This window comes from Accipiter gentilis, chromosome 11 (genome assembly GCF_929443795.1).
Source record: "Accipiter gentilis chromosome 11, bAccGen1.1, whole genome shotgun sequence".
Taxonomy (NCBI): domain Eukaryota; kingdom Metazoa; phylum Chordata; class Aves; order Accipitriformes; family Accipitridae; genus Astur; species Astur gentilis.
The window spans coordinates 25,822,697-25,840,716 of record NC_064890.1 but is presented as its reverse complement, the minus strand read 5'-3'; the positions used below and the strand labels follow the sequence as shown (position 1 = coordinate 25,840,716).

At 39.3% G+C, this 18,020-nt stretch overlaps 1 protein-coding gene across 5 annotated transcripts in view; it reads left to right on the top strand.

The window, feature by feature from the left end:
• Window positions 1-18,020, top strand: part of PTPRZ1 (protein tyrosine phosphatase receptor type Z1) — a 144,210-nt gene that overhangs the window by 29,815 nt on the left and 96,375 nt on the right. For all 5 annotated transcript variants that reach the window (XM_049813670.1, XM_049813669.1, XM_049813668.1 and 2 more), the window contains exon 2: window positions 10,346-10,411. In XM_049813670.1, the coding sequence (XP_049669627.1) occupies window positions 10,346-10,411 (66 nt within the window). The remainder of the gene's footprint in view (window positions 1-10,345; window positions 10,412-18,020) is intronic.

The following is an 18,020-nucleotide window of genomic DNA, read 5'->3' as shown; positions in this document are numbered from 1 at the left end:
TTAAGTGTCTGGATTGTATGAAAATACATCTGTGGTGCAGCACTCTACTTACGTGGTGCAGGAGTTGGCAAAGCATGGAGGAAAGCCCAGACCATCCACCTTGCTGTGGAGGTACCATTCTTCCATAAATCCTCTAAAACCCAGGATTAAATCTGGATTCCTTAAGGAACTTCCAGATATCCCCCTCTTTAAGTACTCTTATTTTTATGTGACTTCTTTTCCCAAAGAAATCACAGGAACCTAAAACAATGTCATTTGATCTCTTCACACTGACTTAGAAATTTTTTAAATCAACTTCGGAATTGCTGGAGTAAAATGATGAGTTATCCTACCAAAAGCAGAGGCTTCACTAATGAAACTTGGGGCTGTGTGTCTTTGGTAGCTGTAAGGTCTGGATAAGGGTTTGGGGAACCCCAGCCCCATCCAACAGCACCAGTCCCCCCAACAAACAGCCAGCCCCTTCCCACTGCCAGCACTTCTGAGCAAAACTCAAAGATCTGGGGAAAAACTCTGGTTGAGTGCACTAGAATTTTTTTTCTGCATCTATGTGACCTGTGCCTCTTTTCCCAATCATTTCGCTTTTTAGATTGTGCCATAAAGGTTAAATTCTATATACATTCCAAATATGTTGGGGTGAAATCTCTGTTAGTATTAAGCTGTACTTGGAGTCAACAGTTATGGTTTGACCTACTCAACAGTGAGTTTTCCAAAGGCCTTTTTCATTTTAACCAGCAGGAGTCAGAATGAAGAAGTGAAACTTAGGTAGAAGACAGACCCATGTCCAAGGTTACCCAAGTCCTGAAAATACTGAAAAATAGTTGCCTGACTTCACTAGATACCGCAGTTCCTAACCTGAAAGTCTCCCAAATGCTTAAAATTCTGCTTTAGAGTTTGCTGAGAATTCTCAGTCTAGATAATGTGGAGCAGCTTGGAGCCTATTTCCTATCTAAAACATGCTTCTAATTTTCAGGCACCCTTTCAAAATGAAGCTTTGTCAGAACATGTTAAAACACACATTTGTAGTGTTAAGCTCTCTGTAAGGTATTACTGACACTCATTCTACTTTTCACTACCTCCTGCTGGCTGGAAAATTCCACAAACATCAGGAGGCAGGTTCATTTCCTTCCTCTGTCTGGGAAGATGTGAATCTACATGATGATTGCTTCTCAAGAGCACCCAAAAGGCAGATACAAGCTATCTGCAGGAACAGGAGGGAGGGTACTGCCCTGTGCTTCTAGTGAAGGGAACCTGAGTGGAGTGGGAGAAAATACAAGTGGCCACGTCAATGTCTAGTCCCACAGTCAGAGAAGCTGTAGGGAAGGAGGGGGCATAGATTTTGGTTCCTCAACTCCGTGTACTTTACTTTGAAATACAGTGTCATGAATTAATTGAAAAGTAATTGTAATTATTCTGATTATTTTATCTGTGATCTCCCTTATACCACTATATTAATAATTCTGCTGTATTCTAGTAAAAAAAAAAAAAAGTTTAAAAAAGCCAAACCCATACATTAAGTGTCTTTGTTTTGCCTTTGGTTTGTGTTTTTAGCGTGCTAGTGTTTGTCACATTTTTCTCTGTTGTCTCTAGCAATCATGAGACACTTCATTTTCTTTTCCAAGTGAAATGTTTATGTAATAAGTTGCAATAAGGAAATGGCTAAAGGAAAAGAGTAAACATGAAATTTATAACATGATAGAACCATAAAAAATTGCAATATGTATGTGTATATATTTACATACACCTTTTTGACAAATCCTTATAGATATACATATATCCAGACATACCTATGCATATATATAATGTAATTGTTAGGATTTGTCAAAAAATGTCAGGTTCTACATTTGTTTACAAGTTTTTTGTTTTATTGTTTGCATTATGTTTGTATATTTTTTTTTCAGATAGAGACCCATATTTTTATAGATGTGCAGTTGATATCGGGTGTCCATGATAAACTTAGGAATTTTTCAGTCTTGATGTTGTGAGTGTAGAGCTTCCTCAAGGGAGTACAATGGTTTTGGTATGTTTTTATAAAAGGTGTGTGGCATAATAAGGCAACCTCTCTCTTCCCCTTTGTTATTGAAAAAAGAATTTCAGCAAGACGTTTCAAGTAAATACCTCCTTGAAGCAAAAGAAGATAGTGCTATCTAAAGAGCCACCTTTCAGGAAACTTACTGTAACATGACTGGAGGAATAATTGTTGACTAGAATTTGCAGTTCCAGCATCAAATAAATGGGAAAGGAAAATATTTAATGATTAAAGACTTCCTCCTTTAGAGAATATATTTCTCTCAATATCCTCCTCACCAACCCCTTCAGAGGATTCAGTCTAAGGCTGTTCTTTGGGTTCCACAAGATGATTTTAACTATTTAAATAGTTTGCAAAAGAGAAAGTTTCTAACAGCTTGACTTCACAGCCCCTACTGCACTAAAAACCATTTATTTCAGTAAATGTTCCTTTGAGATGACTTGCATAAGGTCCAGTCTCAAGAGTTTTAGATAGATATTACTAAAGCTGTTGAGGTTTATTGGTCTGTAGATGTTAATATTAACAGGCAGAGGGGCATTGGAGAAACATAGTAAAGATTTTTAAAAAACTTTCCAAAACCCAGTTAAATGTCAACTCTGAGATTTGGGGTATAGGAGTTGAATTTGTTATGTTTTTCACGGTACTTCTGAAATGTCTATCACAATGTTTCTTGTTTGTTGGAAACGGGATTGTAAATGTTTTTACACTTAGGTACTAAATATAGGAGGTAAAGCACATATTCTTCTTTCCTAATTATACTTATTACAGTTCTTGACATGCAGTTTTGCTAGAAATCAGAATCATAAATGTTTGTTTGTGGAATACCCAGAACATTGAAGAGGATCATGCAAATAAAATTAAGTTACCATTACTATTCATGTTTAAACAAAGTCCAGTTCTGTTCAACACTCTCTTTCCTACTTCTCTGATACTGCTAACAGAGAAGTAAATTCATTTTGAAATCAAATGCCTATAGTTTCACTGACTTGATTGAATTTTTGTTCGTTCATGTCTTGGATTTACTTTTTGTTTATATGAGTCCATGAATTTACATGTTGCATTAAAAGACTATCTGGGTGTGGGGAGAGGAATGTGGGTAGCAGCAGAGTTATATATAGAAGTGTGTCCTAGGAATCAACTGCCTGATACCTGCTTTTTGAATAGCAATTCCAGTTTCTGTCATAAACACCAGTTTGCCTCACTTCGTACGTGGGACAATAGCATAACTTCTCTGGGGACGTTACAGTCCTCTTAAGTCCTGCCTGGTTTTGGCCTTGGACACCTTTTTAGGCGCTTCAGGAGCAAGCCAGTCATCTAGCTTTTCTGGGTTACCTAGTTCTGTAGGTTCTTAAGTTACTGGGGTATCTTTGTGTTTAGCCCAGGTGCTTCACAGGCACTTAATTTCCCTCACCTGTGCATGTTCAGAAATAGCTATTCTGGAAAGATAAGCACCACTGTCCCACTTAAAACCTGGACTGTCAGCATGATTTCAGTGAGCAGACACTTGAATGCTGCATCAGTTACCAGAGAAGCCTTAAAACTTAGTACAGCCAATGCTTCAACTAAGTGCTAATGGCTATGTAGGAAGCAGACCATTTTCCTCCATCTTCAGACGATGTCTGGGTGCACAAGATCACAGATGGAAGGAGGCATCTAACATTTCCTACTACTTTGCCTGTAGTCAGAGTGAAGGTGGAAGCAGGTAACTTAAGCAGATTGGATCATATCCCATGGTATCCTGAGATCCCTCCCACTTTCCACTGGCTGCTAGGAATTTCAGGACCCCTTTAAACCCCAGGCATGTAAAATTCCAATGGGGTAGAACATAAATTGGTCAAACTGGAGTTCTTGTTGCTTTTGCATATAGGAACGCACTAGCTGATACCATGGGGATTATCTTTTTAATTCATGGCACTATTCACTGTAAAGTTGTGACAGGTTAAGCAAGGCAGAGTGCCTATTAATACTCTGGTGCTTAATGATAACTGCTTTTAAATGAAACCAATCAATCCTTTTCTTCTTTTTTCTTTTTTAGATTTAAACACAATTTGTGTTAGTAAATACACGTGACCATTGTCAAATTGTAAGAGTTTTGTTTTGGCTTTATATTTAGTGCAGGGAAAGTCTCACTTTTCCAATCTATATTGGAATGAGCAGCCTACACTCAAGCATAATGAAGGGTACTGACTCTCTTTATAGATACCCGAACATGTACCGATGCCTAAAATAAACCTACACAGAAGGAACTGTGGGTAAAAAAAAGATTTTTAAATTTCTATAAGGCTGTGAGCATTCTCAGACCCATCTTGACAAAAGATTTAGACACTTTGTATTTCAGGGAGAAAGAATATATGAAATTGTAGAGATGGGTTATTAAAACATTTTGCTGGGTTTAATGATTTTACAGCTGCTATTACAAAATTAAATAAATCCATAAGAGACAGACCTTACTCAGGCAAATGTAGATCATTAAGTCAAAGGGATTTATAGATAGCTCCTGTCAGTTAGAACTTCAAGACTGTTAGCAGGTTGTGCTCTGAATATTTTCATTTCCTCTGTCAGGATAAATCAAGAATTATTTCAGTTGAGGCAATGAAGCTACACCATCATAAGATGGATGAAAGGTATAGAAGTGGCTCCTGTGACCTTCCTGTCAATGGAAGGAGCTAAAATAAGGAAATGACAATTGTTGAAGAAGCACTCCATTTATCATCAGAGGTGATTTTGCACAGTTTTGTCTGTGTTTACTTTCAGAAGTAGAGCCTGCATAATAGAAGTCTATCTGATCTATTTAATTGTATTCTTTTAATATTTGAAGAGCACTGAGCATCTATTTTGCTAACCACATGTAGCTTCTTTTTCTGAATTTATTATTGTGCCAGTTTTGCAGTTTGTCTTCCTCTCTGACTTCTTTGCAGCAACTTTGTCTGGTGTCCCACGTTGTAGCTACTAGCCGTGTACAGATTTTCTTTCGGCTACCCCATATAACCATTGTTCTCATCATGCCATTTCAGTTTGTTCTACAAGTCCAAATTCTTCTCTAGTGAAGAGATTTGCGTCTTATTCTAAAAATACGACTTTCAAAATGTTTTATAGTGTATAAAAGTGCTGATGAAGAGTAGGGATAGTAGATCAAGTAGGGCATAAAGACTGAGCTACCTTACTCTATTTGAATGAGCAGCATCCAAGACATTCACATTTAGACATAAATTTGTGCATCTCGGTAGCCTTCAGTATAGTTGGGTCAGTTTGTGTGGTGGAAAAATCTGAACCTGAGTAAGCAGTCTTTTGTCATTTTAAACAGTTCGCTGAGTGTCTGGGCAAGCACAATATGTATTTGAATAAAAATTTTAAAACCGCTTTGCTAGTTCAAGCCACTTGTCTGATAACCTGTCTTTGACAATAACCAGTAGTAAATGCCTAGGCAAGTGCACGACAATAGAGCAAATATGCAATGAGAATTTCCCAGTATAATCCTCGCAGTTTCATCAGTGGACTTAATGAGCCAAAAGTGGTGTCACTGTGTTTAAGAGGTGTGTTTGTGGATTTCTCCTTCACAGATTTTTAAAATATTTTCCAAACCTGTGTAAGCTTCTGGTATTCACAGCTTCCAGTTTCTGGAGAGTCAGCAACACAAGTGTACATACCAGAGATCTTGAGACACACAATTTTTTAAAAACAAGAATTTCTGTATTTCTCAAAAAGAAAATTATCACATATTTTCAGTGATTGCTTACATCCTTGCTGGTATCCCGAGAGTTCCTGTGCTCTTCCTGGGCCTAAGAACCACAGGTTGAATCCTGCCCATATAAACTGAAATTCCCATCAGTTTTAATACCAACACAGCCTTTATCTCCGTGACTGTTAATACATTGCCATTATCTACTTATACTAGATGAATGCTTATGACTTCAGAATCTGTCATCTCTGCTCCCAAATTAGATTTTGGGACAGGAGGAAAATACAGAGTGACACCTGACTTCCCAGGACCAAACCATGCTGGCAATCTAAGTGCATAGTTAATAGTGCCTACCCCTACTGTACATGCAGAACATCAGTGCCCCGTAAAGTTCAGGCTGAGTGGAGGTAAAACCATAAGGAGGTTGTCCTTTTGTCCTCTGGGCTCTAGCAGCTGATATCTCTTGACACCGCTGTCGCAAAAAGGACAGGCATAGAGGGCTGGTAAAATTACAGCATCTTGGTATAAATTACAGGGCCAGATTACGCCCGAGCTTGTATCCTGCATAGGAAAGCAGCATGTTGAGTGCAGCATTCCCAAACATACTTTGTGTTTCGGGCACCGTCCTCAGAATACCCTTTTTACCGAGGCTTAGGAGAGGGGTCTGTGGTGGTTACTTGGGGCTTGTTGCCTCAGCATCTCTGAGAGGATTTTCCCTGACAGAATTCGGAGGTTTAAGGTCCCATTTCCACTTCTCTGACTTATTTTCCTGGCACAGAGTGCCAAATCACGAGGGTCTCCCTCACAGACGTTTCTTTCTGTTAATCATTAAAGCTACTAATTTTTTACCCTTACGTATGAATAAATAATACATGTTGAGGATCAGAATGTTCACAGTGGTAAAAACAACTCAGCCGAGGCCAGTAAGTGCAAAAGGAGTATGAGACTCATGCCAGGAGGAAGAAAACCTGGTTATTTATACTTTTTAAACAGGAAAAATATCTACAAGATCTTATTACTCCCAGTGCTATGCTTTAACCAGAAACCATCTTTAACCAGAAGACCATCTTCTCGGTTTGCCCCTGTGACTGAACATGAGACAAGGTCAGCCACGAATCAGTCAGTCCCGCTGCCCCTCGTGAGCAGGGGAGCGTTTGCCACCATTATTCCTGACTCCATGGGCCTCGGGCACTGGGCTGCGCGCTGTTTGGACAGAATATAAAAGGAAACAAGTCTCACGGCCTCACATAGAAAACTGTGGCTTTGAAGGAGGGTGGAAAAAGGGAACAAAAAGCAGTTAATGGTATCTTGCATGTCTCCTTGACAGGCATAGAAAGATAACCATAAAACTGTTTAAAACATGATCCCACAACTGAGCTGCCTTGTTCCATGAATAAATCAACAATCTATAGAAACAAGTTCAGCAGCTTCCTGGAAGCAGAAGAGGACATTAAGGATTTTTTGCTTCATAAAGCAGCACCTCAACCAGTAAAATTCAAACTGTTTTGGGCACTGGCTGGAGATGTCAGCCAGTGTCACAGGAATCATGCTGACTGTCAAGCTGATCAAGCTCAGGTATCAGCATCACAGATTTACATATAAAACCACAAATCTGACATCAGTTTTGCCTTCTTTTTTGTGAAGATATTCTCATTATTACTATATTCATTTAAATTAAATGTAAGGAATTTAAATACACTATTTAAACAGTAGTACTTGCTGTCATATACTATGAGCAAAAGGGATGTCAATTTATTAACTCTAAATAAAATGAAATTTTTTAAAAAAATTAAAATAATTTCCTTCCAGCTGGCCTCTACATTGTTAACTGCTCAACACTGACAGTTTACACAGTCAAGGCTTTATGGGGTGCGTGGTTGTGTTTTGCCAGGGCAGTTTGCACAAGTAGCACAAAGGAAGAATTGCTCCATTCTGTTGTCCTCATACTCTCAGACACAGCTTTTCTCTGACACCCATGCTATGATTCTTCAGTTGCTTCCTTCCCTAAATAGCATTTGCTTTTGTTCCCCAATTTTGCCACATATTTATACTGGAAAGAGGCAAGACTAAAACCAGAGACAATCCCTGCACATGTGAGAAGGTGCATGGCTGTGAGTGTGCTGGGAAGGTGCTGTGGGAGCACAATAGGTGAATAGCAGGAAAGAAGGTGTATGAACTTCTAAGGTCTCCTGGCATTTGTAAAGACTTTCCGTAAGATTTACTGGGTCTATAAGTGTGTAATGCACCAAAAAAAGTGAACCTTGCCCCTTTTTTTCTTGCTCATTGAAGCTATCGCTTCTTGTCCATCAGACCTCCATGTGGAATTTAAAAAGTGGTGGGACGCTCTCACGCCTAAACCCTGCTTAGTTAGCATATGAATGCTCAACTGATTGTTTGAAATAACAATTAAGAGGACAATGGATAAAGGAGGAAACTGGAGACAGCAACTAACACCTGTGAATCAGAACTTAAACAGCTTTCTTTTACATAATTAATTAAAGAAGCAGGCACAATGCACATTGACTTTAAAATGTGTTCCAAAGGCTATGCTGGTGCATGTAAATCCCTTTTCAGTGCCATTACTTACATGTGAGGTTTGATCTTTTTGTAAAAATCCTAGTCATGAGTGAATGTTGGGAAGCGTTGCAAGGGGTTTTTTTATGGGGATGGGGGAGAAAGGGAAGAGAAAAACATTTAAGGGCAATCGCAATTTCATGGAGGAGGCAGAAGTCTTGATGAAGTTATTAAAACATATGGACTTCAGATAGGTAGCAGAAAGTCATTGTAAGACACAGAACATTTCTAACCTTGCAACAGCAATTAGGATTTAACATCCTGTGATCAGCACTACATACTTTTCTGCATTAAAGAAAAAGAAATGGATGCTGTGAAAGTGTTTCATTAAATTGTATTTATTGCAGAATGTGAGCAGAATTCTGTGGCGCTTTCCGAAGGAAGCAATCCATATGTATGCTCAACATGCTCATATGCTATTATTTCTTAAATAGGTTATATTGTGCTTCTCTAGAACAGTACTTAATGAAGCTAGTTAACGTTATGACTCTCAAAATGACAGTCTCAAAAAAACCTATATCTGCAATTTACATATATTAATAAGTATTAGGGGCATAGTCATCTATTTGCACACATCAGTAGTGTTGCTAGAGTTGTACTGGCATAAAAAGGGTAACGGTGAAGGTTACTCAGTAATCAGAATAAATCAGTGAGTATTTATACAGTTAGATATTTCTCTCTAGAGAAATATAATGTCATTAAAAACTATCTAATATCTAGCCTTTTCTCTCCATAAAGTTTATAGAGATACAAGTAGCTTCACATACTTCAGCTATAATATTGCTGACGATAGTATACAGCTGTCATGGTTTAACCCCAGCTGGCAAGTAAGCACCATGCAGCCGCTCATTCACTTCCCCCCATCCCATGGGGGAGAGAGTCGGAAAAAAAATTAAACTGGTGGGTTGAGATAAGAATGATTTAATAACTAAAGTAAAATAAAATATAATACTAACATAAAAATAAAAAAGATAATAATTGTAATTAAAAGGAATATAACAAAAAAAAAAAAAAAGAGAAATAAAACCCAAGAAAAGACAAATGATGCACAATGCAGTTGCTCACCACCCGCTGACCAATGCCCAAGCAGTGATCCGCCCCTCCCAGCCAACTGCCCCCAGTTTATATATTGAGCATGGCGTTCTATGGTCTGGAATATCCCTTTGGCTAGTTCAGGCCAGCTGTCCTGGGCATGCTCCCACCCAGCTTCTTGTACATCTGCTTGCAGGCAGAGCACGGGAAACTGAAAAATCCTTACTTAGGATAAGTACTATTTAGCAACAACTAAAACATCAGTGTGTTATCAACATTATTCTCACACTAAATCCAAAACACATCGTACCAGCTACTAAGAACTCCTCCTCTATCCCAGCTGAAACCAGGACAACAGTGAAATGACATTTTAGAATATTTTGTTCACTATCTTTAAATGGTATCAGTAGTACAAAGTTAGAGAAAACATGTAAAGTCCTGACCACACTGAAGTGAAAGTTTAAGTCGCTTTGATTTCCATGTAATCTACATTGGTTCTTTCTAGAGGACTCCGCAGAAGATGGTTTCTTCAAGGGGGAGTTGTATTAATTTTAAAAGGGAAAGCATGGTTGTGATGAAAAAGGGAAAGAAAAGAAAGAGAGAAAGAAAGGAAAGAAAGAAAGAAAGGGAAAATAAAAAAGAAGGAAGAAAGAAAAAGGAAGGAAAGAAAAGAAAAAGAAAAAGGAAGGAAGGATAGAAAAGACAAAGAAAGGAAAGGGAGGGAGGGAGGAAGAAAAAGATGGGAAGAAAGAAAAGAAGGAAAGAAAGAAAGGGAAGAAAGGAAGGAAGGAGAGAAGATAAACTGGAAAGCACTTGTGTTTGCTTCGTTTGTATCCTTAATGTGCTACAATGTTGATGGTATTTATATTGTTTAACCAATACTTAACCATTCCAGGTCCAAGATAAGGACAAAGTAAATAATTCATCAGTAATTAAAACAATGATTATCTTGTTGGAGGGGGGTGTGTCATCTACACTTCATGTTCCTGTTAGGCTTCTGGTTTTTATATTGTAAATTCATTGCTATTTTGCAGATTTGGTGTACGGATACTATAGACAGCAGCGGAAATTGATCGAAGAGATTGATTGGTCATATACAGGTAAGCAAAACTGTCTACTGAAGAACTTCTTTTGCTTTGATATTTTCATGTTCATTGTTATAACTTCAAGCGCCTGTTATGACTGTATACCACTTACCATATGCCTAAACAATTGCTGAAGTAAAAATGTAGGAGATGGAATTTGAAAAATTGCAGGAACTTTACAACAGGAGAGACTATTTTCATTTCTTATACTTGTTATTTTTGGAAAGAGAAAGTCCTCGTCCTTAAAACCTTAACCTGAGACATGACTTGATGAAGGCTGGGCCAATATATTGTTAGGTGGTCATTTATCATCTGAATATTACTGCTCTGACAAGTTGGGAAAGCAGACAGAAAGACTGAAACAGGGCACAGCACATTATGTGGGTAAGAACATATCCATATACTGCATCTGAAATTCTGCACTTTGCTTCTGAGCACCTGAGCGTCCTTTCCAGGTGCCACCCTGATTCTCCTAAAAAATCAGTCATTTGGGCTCTCTCGTTTGCATAGGGAAGAAAGATACATCCTTAAATTCTGCATGAACTTTGCCTCATCACAGAAGGACTATGGGGAATTCACAGTTAGCCTCCTAGATTCTCCTGTAAAAGTCAAGCCACTTTCAGTAATATCAAAAGGTAATTTCGTCCTAAATGATGGGTGTATTTTATGCAGAATGTAAGAAGTGACTTCCTGAGGATGTGCATAGACTCTTACATTTTTAATGATTTAAGTTAGTGTTTCAGAAAACATCAATTTATGAAAAGAAATAAGGACTGTCAAATTTCAGTCTTTCATATATTTGGTTCAAAATATGTTCCTGTAGTTAAAGAAAGTTACACCGTTCTTTTTCTTTCTCTTACTCTCATTTTTGAGACAGTTTTTATCTTCCAAGGTAAAACATATCTAACAAGTTTTGAGCCTAGAGAGAATTGAAACAGGCTAGTCATAAACCTTTCAAAATGAGATTTATAATGAAAACTCCCACTTACACACATTGTACTGCAAAATCCAAGCATAAGATCAATCAATACAATATTTCATGTTCAAAATCCATCCATTTTTTAATATCGGAGTTAGAGGAATGCAGGGATAAGCCTCCAGGATTACAGGTGACCAGAGGGCAATTTATGAGTTTGCTTTAAAGAATAGCGAATGGGTTTTGCATAGGATATCGGAGGATAGAGCTGTTCCCTAGCCTGCACAGAGCACCCACCCACTGTGCAGCTGCTGCTGCAGCCGCAGGTCACGTTTGCTGGATATTTTGCATGGCAAAAGAGAACAGACTTTGCAAGCCAGAGGATCCAGACCTGTTGGTTCTCTCCCTTAACATGTGAGATACCTTCATGTAGCCATCTCAATTCATGTGCCTTGCCCTAGTGACTCTACTGTTGGCAAAGCCTTTCTCCCTGTCCAGACTTAGATAGTCAGGTTCATGTGGTGCCATGGGGTGGCTGAATTTGAGAAGAAGCCCCGCTCAGCACTGTGCTCCCTGCCCAGCAGCCTCCTGCCCCTGCAGCCTCCTGCTCAAGCAGCATCCTACCCATGCAGCATCCTACCCATGCAGCATCCTACCCAAGCAGCATCCTACCCATGCAGCATCCTACCCAAGCAGCATCCTACCCATGCAGCATCCTACCCATGCAGCATCCTACCCAAGCAGCATCCTACCCATGCAGCATCCTACCCATGCAGCATCCTACCCAAGCAGCATCCTACCTCTGTTCCTGCTGCCTCACCGGGCCCTCTGCCGCACGGGCTCCCTGTGCCCCCAGCGCTCATAACACAGCTGGCTCCACGCATGGTCAGATGTGGATTTTCAAAGCTTTCTGGGAGGGCTGCATGTAAATCAGGTGTCTAGGGCTGACAACTGTATTGTGAGCCGTGTGCTATGTGGTGCTTTCCTGAAATACCAGGTAATTGGTTCATGGCCTAACGGGAATACACAAATTCAGGCTTCATTTAAAAAAAGACAGTCTTCCTGAATGTGAAGAAAAATTACAAATTTTAACATTGTGTGTTGGAGGCACAGAAGTCTAGAGGCTGAGACATATTGATTTTGATCTCATTCTTTTCTAATAATTTGTTTATTTCAGTCTCATCATTTTACTCCTGGAGCAAGCAATATCAGGTACTGTATGTATAACTAGTATACCTAGCTCAGACTTACAGTTTTGTGGCATAGACCAACATGCACATTTCTGAATGGATGACCTATGCTTTGCCAGTACATCGTTTCCTCAGACACCAGTTATATTCTTCTGTCTTATAACCTGCTTACTGAAAGACCTGAATAATTAACCTCTGTGTGCCAATGAAGTGTTATGAGTGGGCCCGGGGATCCTGCAACCATAAAGTTTAATCCAGCGTAACTAAGAAAAATCTAACTGGCTTGGTAAACTAGTCTGAATTTGAGCAGAAGTAATTCTCTATAGCAAATAAGCAATTTCAGATACATTAGCCACAGTGGGTCAATACACACTTTTACTGGGGTGGTGCTGTGAGATGAAAGTAAAAGGGAAGTAGAGAAATAACTTGAATCTTACCTGCTGAAATCATGCAATTTCTGAAGGTAAAGTTTCATAATAAAGCAGTTTCATATACTGTAAGTTAATGTGAGTCATCATCAGATTTTGACTGTCAGGTAATGTCTGATGAAGGCATAAATGTTACTGGAAATATTTTGTAGTACTTCTAAGGGCTCTGCTTTAAGCCATAGACAAATCCTGCATTTGCAAGCATGAATTTAGTTTTTTGTGTCCTGACTTTGCATATATTTGAATAAACAAAAACAGTGTTAAAGAAGTGGAAGGCACAAGTACTCGTTGCAGATGCATCCAGAGTTTTTAGGAATGAGTGGCTCCTGAAGCTAGTTCATTAGTAAAATGACTTTATTTTAACAACCTTTCATTGTCTTTTTCATTAAAACAGTGATAGAAATAAAGATTCGATGATATCATGAATAATTTCAAATGGTGTCATATACTAAAAGTGAATCCAACCATTTCTGTTGTAGAAAAAACAAGTGTACTGAGAAAGTTCATTTCCTCAAATCAGTTATGTACTAATTGATGACCAAAGATCATTTAGACATTATTTAGCTGTGCCACTGAGGTTAAGCAATCACATACTATTTCAAACCATAAAGTGAGCAATATGAGCTTCAATTATTTGTCTATCATAGAGACAAAAGATTAATTGTTGTTGATGCCTTGTTTATCTCCATTGTTTTTGCCAGAAGGAATGATACAGTGCTGTTTTCTCGTTGGTTTTTTTTAACATGGCTGGTTGACAGTAGTCCGTGAAAACTTCAAGCCTGAATGTTCACATGTAGAATTACCAAAAGATGCCACAAAGAAGATTTTTTTTCCGAGTGAAATTTCTTTCTGTTGGGTTTTTACTCTTTGAGATTTGGGTTCTTGTTCATAACAAGTTACGTGGTTTAGGGGGAAAAAACAGAGCTGAATTCTGTTAAAAGCAAGAAATTCTAAACAGCGTTCCAGGAATTAAAAACGCTGAGGGTTTTTAAAATTTTTAAAAATTCAATTTACTATGGAAACGCGTAGCACAGCAAGTTCAGTGTTCTTTGTCTCATCATTCAGGAGTATTAAGTTCAGTTTGTGCTGCCATTCATTATGTGATACGCTGATACACTATTGCCCTATAAATAATGACAACTCTGATCTTGAGGAAAGGTGTTGGGTCTCTGGGTATTCAAAGAACAATTTTGTTGTTTACAGACACAATGTGAATCATATTTCCTTTTTCTCTGGGGGGAAGTATCATGAATCACAGAATCACAGAATAATTTAGGTTTGAGGGGGCCTTTGGAGATCATCTGGTCCAACCCCCTGCTCAAAGCGGAGTGAACTTCAAAGGTGAAGCAGGTTGCTGAGACCTTGTCCAGCACTGAGTATTGAAAATCTCCAAGGAGGGAAATGCTGCAGCCTGGGCAGTGTGTTCCACTGTCATTTTGAAGAATTTTTTTCATTTACCCAACTGCAATATCTCTTATTGCAACTTGTGACCGTTGCCTCTTGCCCTTTCCCTGTGCACTGCTCTGTAGATTGCCTTTACATAGTAGTAGACTTCAGCAAGGTTCCCCCTCTTGTCTCCAGCTTCAGCAAACTCGGGTACCTCGGCTTCCCCTTGCACAGGATGTACTCCAACTCCCCGATCATCTCAGTGGCCCTTAGGTTGTTAATATCCATCTCATACTGGGTTGGGGAGGAAGTCAAAACTGCACTCAGCATTCTCCATGTCACCTCACTGGTGTGCAGTAGAGGGAAATAGTCACTTGCCTCGTCCTGCTGGCTGCATTCTTGCTAACGTAGCCTAGTACATTGTTAGTCTTACTGGCTGCAAGGGCACACTGCTGACTCACACATGACTTGTCCATCAGGATAATTAATTATGATATTTTCAGGTAATTTTTAAAATCTGGTGTATCTCAGTAGTAAAACTTGACAGTACGTTGATGATGCTCATCTGGCCCTTACACCAATACTTTCCACACTAACAGTGGGTGGACATAATGGCTTGTTGCTTTTCTCCCATGTTGAACATTGAACTGATCTTACTAAGCTTAAAATTGTTAACATTCTATGTCTGGTTCAACACCCCCTTGAGATATCCCCCTAGTTTATCATTGCCCATTACTATCGCTACACAGACAAAACCTTAGTTGTCATTTGAAAGGCTGTTTTTGCCACCCCAAGTCCTGGAAATTTGCACTGATGGCTTAAAATGTCGATGTCTGTAGTTTGGCTCGGAAATGAAAATGGCCTTATTTTGAGTGGTACTGAGAAAATGTAATTCTCTTTCTTGCCCAAACAAGATCTAGTGTTGTCATTTCAAATATTGTTCTGTCATCTTTCAGTACTGGGGAGATTCTACTGCAAAGTCACTGCTCATAAAGCTTATAGGAAAGTAAGTTGTTGCTTATATCCATAATTATTTGCAGGTGTATATTGCTTTTCACTGAGCTGAAAAAGTGAGCAAGGATCTGCTCTATCTATCTCAGCAGTGCCTCAAAAGAATGATTTTAACATTGGTAGCTAATTCTACCTATTCTGTAAAACGTCTGCGGCTTCCATTACCCCACAATTTGATCCAGGTAAACCGGAAAGTTTCAGGTTCTCCCCTCATCCTCACATAGTCTCCCTGTTCAGCAGCAATGTGCTGGGAGGATGGACAGCGGAGAAGGAGCTGTGCTGAAGAGTGGTTCTGTGAGTGTGGGCACCCATGCATGCTCCCTATGGACAGCTGCAGGAGCAGGGCAAGGGGAGCTAGGGGGTAGAGGCGCGGGGTCTGGGTCCTATCTATTGCATGCCAGGTGGGGTATGATAGAGGAGCCATTTCATGAGCCAAATCCTGGCAGTGGGGCTGTGTGGGAGAGCGGGAGGCACCGGCAAGAGCCTGCTGGAGGTGGGATCCAGGAGCTGCCTGCTAAACCGACTGATTTAATGGACAGTTCTACCAGACCAAACTGAAATGTCTGTAAGAGAGCCCTGGCCAAAAGCTGATGAAAACTCTTGTCTTCACTGGCTGGATAAAATCATGCTCTGAGGAGATGATGCATACCAAATTAAGTTCAATTTTTTTCTTGCTAGCTAACTACCATGGCTGTAGCAGCATAACTTTGTGAGAGTATCTGGTCTTTTTAGCACCTCCTGTGAAATAAATCACTTTGTGTTTTATATTCACCAAGTATAATCATGACTGATGTGCTGTATCGGTTGTGAGTAATAAAGAAGAGCCTATACTCTTGGGCCCTGTTAGTTTCTTCTGTAAAAGATGCAGCATAAGAAATCAAAATAACATGCATTCTTTTATTAACTCATATAAAAATAGCTCTGCAGAGGGTCTTTTCTTTTTTAGTAGACCTTATGCTTCAGAGGCTGTCATACCTTTTCTTGCATGATAGCTCATTACATGTATTTACATCCCCCAGATCACATAGTCACTCATGGTTCCAGTGTTTTGTCACTAAATTCACAAGCTCATTAATTAAAAAGCCTATTACATTATTATGGTTTTGGAAAGGCTGATGATTCAGCAACAGAAATTATAGTGTTACGCATCTGTTCACATCAAAGAGACGAGGTGTCCTCAAGCGGGAAGCTAACATGCTGGTATTGCTGGCCATAGAGAAATTCCTTTTAAGATATCTCAGTGTACCGAATCAACAACACAAAACATGTTATTCAACACAAATAAGGTATCTATTCAGTGTATTTATGATTTATGAATGCATATGAAGTGGTATAGTTCAGAAGAGTCTGTTTCAAACATCCTTTCCTTTCCATCAGGAGAGCTGATCTTTGAGCAGTAGAAGGCTACTAGCAGCAAAGTGCAATTTATTTAGCTTTGACTCAGTCAATGTTTGTAGGATAAACCAAGTGGAAAACTGTTGCAAGGGGTTTTGGGGGAGCAGGTAAGAGAGTTGGACCCCAAATTCAAGGACTTTTCAAAGTTGGATGCTTGTAGGACAGGTATGAAGAACTGCATGTTGGTATTCATATTTGGCTCATCACTGGTAAAATTATAGCATTTTTCTTTCAATAAAGATTTAAGTGATCTGTTTGCCAGAGTTTCCTGATAAGGAACTCCGATAAGACCTGTTCCTTCCCCACTTTCACTCCTTTAGTGCTATCAGTGAAGGAAACAGCTGGGTCATTTTCAGAAACTGCACAGCATCTCATTCTGAGCATTGACCAGATTATTCAAATGCAGGAGGGTTGGTTTCTGAAGTATAGAAATCAAAGCGTGAAGTATTTGCATAGCGTTGCACTGCTGTTTTGATAAGGTCTGGCCAGGGGTCAGAAAAATGTAGAGACTACCCATTAAGTAAATGCGTTTGGAAATTAAAAGCTTTTTTAGGAGTGCTGTCTTTGGGAATACACCAAAGTAAAATAAAAAAAGCAGACTGTGGGTATCTCATGGTAGACTACAGCTTCTGGTTAAGCCTCTTTGCCCTTCAAAACAATCATAAAAGTATCCTCATGTATATACTACTCATTTACAAGCACATTCAATCTGTGCTGCAGTGGGAAGGCTATGTTCTTGAGGACTACTTGCTTACAAAATGCACAGATGATTACTTTGAGATCATCATCACCTCCATATCAATATGATTTACGGATTTGTAAAGCTCAGAGCCCAGCAAATAATTCTCCCATTGCTTGTGTTTACAAAAGGCCTTGCTTTTCTCACCTGCTACAACCTATTTGTTAACACTTTCTTACAAACATTTTTACTCAGAGGCTATTCTGCTGTATTTATAACAGGTTTTGATTTTTTTCCTAATGTATTCGAATGCCATTCACTTCGGTATGCACAGTTTGCTAATGTACTGGAATGAGGGCAAAAACTAATTCTGTGCAATGTACTCACAAATTTGAAGGTATTCATGACCTTCCTGTAACTCATTAATTCAATGGAAAACAAACCCTTCTAGTTAGTTTTTCCATGGGTCAATATTAAAGCAGTCCTCCAAAAGGCATGGTTAGACAGGTCTTTCTGGCTAGGAGCTCAGAGAGAAGGAAGATGAAGGGTAAGAGGAAGGATCCTGAGCAGGAGGGGGCAGGAGCAGTGTGGCCCCCCGTTGACTGCAGAAACCTCTCAC